Genomic DNA, 2,439 nt, shown 5'->3' on the forward strand with positions numbered 1-2,439 from the left:
GTAGATAGAAGTAGGAGAGAGAGAAGTAGCTAGCCTGGGCTACATGAGGCACTGTTTCCAGCAACACAATGAAAACAATAAACAATAAAAACCCAGAAAACTCTAAGATATCTAGCAACCAAGCAATCAAAGTAGTGAAACAAGATCCAACAAAAGAGTTCAACAGGTTTTGGGTTATAAAATCAGTACACACATATACATATACACACACACACACACAAATCATATGTTTTTTTTTCTTTTAAAATTTTATTTGACAATAAGCAAACAATTAACATAAGCAACTCCAGGTTAGCTCTTCTTACATCAGGAGAAGCAGCTGACTTAGCAGGAACTGATTTAAGGACTCCTGTCAGCTGTTGTCCACGACTGCAGCAGGGTACCTAGCCAGATCACAGCACCGCCACCGAGTCAGCCACCCGCCCTATTGCTTTTCCCAGCTGGTTTTACTGGAGTCACAGGACACAAACACTTGTTCAGCTGTACTGCCTGGGATCATCCAGGAAGCAAAGTCTCTGGTTGTGCTGGGGGGGGGGGAGACACAGGACTTAAAACTCGTCCCATTAGATGGGGTCACTGGACACCGGCTCCTCACTGCAAAGGAGGCTGAGACAGGCATCACACCGGTCTCTGATTCACGACGGATGTTTAGCTTTCTTTCTGTAGACCTGGTCTTTTTACTTGGATTTTTTTTTTCTTTCTCTACTTTTGGAGTTACTATTCTTTTAATAACAATATAACAACCCCACCCCAGCGCCAAATATCCACCAGAATGGGGCTTAAACTTGATCAAAACAAACTGGGAGATGCAACTACCATCTAGAGTCTTTAGGGCAAGCAACAAGAAAGAGTCACCCAAAACTAAGCCGTACAACCGTCTCCTCTATGCAGGGTGGGAGTGAGAAGAGGCGAGACATGCTACTCATCGCTCAGCCCGATGACTCTGCAGGGGGACGGCCAGGACCGGCAAGCGACCGACTCTTCTACTTCCCAGACAGCTGCTTGTACAGTTTGGGCACATAGTCGTCCCATTCCGCCTGGTAACACGTGCCGGCTACCGGGGCGCCCAGGTGATACTTCTTGCGGAAGGCGGCCACCTTGAATTTGCCGCGGTTGTCTCCTGACCGGTTGCTGAGCACTGGCTCGTCACACTTCAGCGGCTTGTCCTGCTCGTACACCAGCCAGACGTAGCGATGGAGGCCGGTACCACTGGGAGGCCCGGAACCCACATAATCCGAGAGGACCTTTCCACTGCTGATGTCGTTGCCTTTCATGTTGACCACCAGGAAATGGTGCCACTCCCTGTACTTGGGCTCTTTTCTGCTGGGAGCATCCGGGTCTGTGAGGACCAAGGTGTAGAGCTTCCCTGGGTCAAGGCCATCCCACGAGATGCTGCTGGGTCTATTCTTAACCTGGGTGGGCGTCAGCACTTGGCCCAGCTCATCCAACTCCACTCCAGCATAGGTGACCCGCAGCGGGTGTTGGGGCCGCTCATCCACCTCCTGTAGGCTCAGCGGCCCGGCCCACTTGCTGATGTCTGCCGGCATGGCAAGAGGCTGCGGTGGCAGTTGGGTGCAAACAACCGGAACCCGCGTGCGTGCGTGCGTGCGTGCGTGCGTGCGTGGGTGCGTGCGTGCCGTGCGTGCCGTGCTGAGAACTGGTTGGTGACCACGTGAGCCCTGTAGCCGCGGGAGCACACCCCTTTGTATTCCTATATACCTTGATGAATATCCAAAAAAGAGTATTAAAAACTAACTTAATTTGTTAAAGTACTAAAGTTGTAATGCGCGAGAACAAATTTGACAAAAAATTATGAAAGCCATAGTGTGAAAAGTACAAGATATTGTTGAAAGATACTGGACAGGGTCTAAGTAAATGGAAACCCCTCCATGTTTGTGGACCAGACTTAGGATTTAACAAGAAATAAATATCCTTTAAGATGGTGTGTGGATTCAACGAAAGTCCTATCCAAATCTCAGCTTCTTGCCAGAAACTACTGAGTTTTAAAATCTGTATGGCTGGATTTGCAAGGAGCCAGGTTAGTTAAAGCTGTCTTGGAAAAATAAGTTGGAAGACGCACATGTTTCCTGATGGGAAGTCAGAACCAAACAACAATGACTGAGACAGTGGCTCACCAGCCCAACAGAGACACAGGAACCCGGGCACGAGTGCTGGCTCCAGATGTTCACCCTGTGACGTGACTTTCAACAAAGACACCAACGCACTCCACAGGGGAGAAAGCAGTCTTCAACAAGTGGTTCTGAAATCAAAAGGCACAGAGAAACAGAAACTTAACTAAGTGTTAGTCTCTAAGAATACAGTATGAATGTTAAGATGGCTTCTACTATGCTATCCTCCACAAGGAACACACACACACACACACACACACACACACACACACACACACACACCAAACAAATAAAATAATGTAACAAATCA

At 48.3% G+C, this 2,439-nt stretch overlaps 1 protein-coding gene across 1 annotated transcript; it reads right to left on the reverse strand.

Moving 5' to 3' along the window:
• Positions 1–230: 230 nt before the first annotated feature.
• On the reverse strand, positions 231–1,605 carry LOC101824169 (phosphatidylethanolamine-binding protein 1). The gene has a single exon (XM_021228840.2). It carries the CDS (start codon positions 1,545–1,547, stop codon positions 984–986), a length of 564 nt encoding a protein of 187 aa, XP_021084499.1. The 5' UTR covers positions 1,548–1,605; the 3' UTR covers positions 231–983.
• Between the last annotated feature and the right edge of the window lie 834 nt (positions 1,606–2,439).

Source organism: Mesocricetus auratus, unplaced genomic scaffold (genome assembly GCF_017639785.1).
Source record: "Mesocricetus auratus isolate SY011 unplaced genomic scaffold, BCM_Maur_2.0 Super-Scaffold_100001, whole genome shotgun sequence".
Taxonomy (NCBI): Eukaryota; Metazoa; Chordata; class Mammalia; order Rodentia; family Cricetidae; genus Mesocricetus; species Mesocricetus auratus.

Excerpts from the sequence above, each read along its gene's own strand:
- LOC101824169 (XM_021228840.2), bottom strand. The coding sequence starts at position 1,547 with ATGCCGGCAGACATCAGCAAGTGGGCCGGGCCGCTGAGCCTACAGGAG.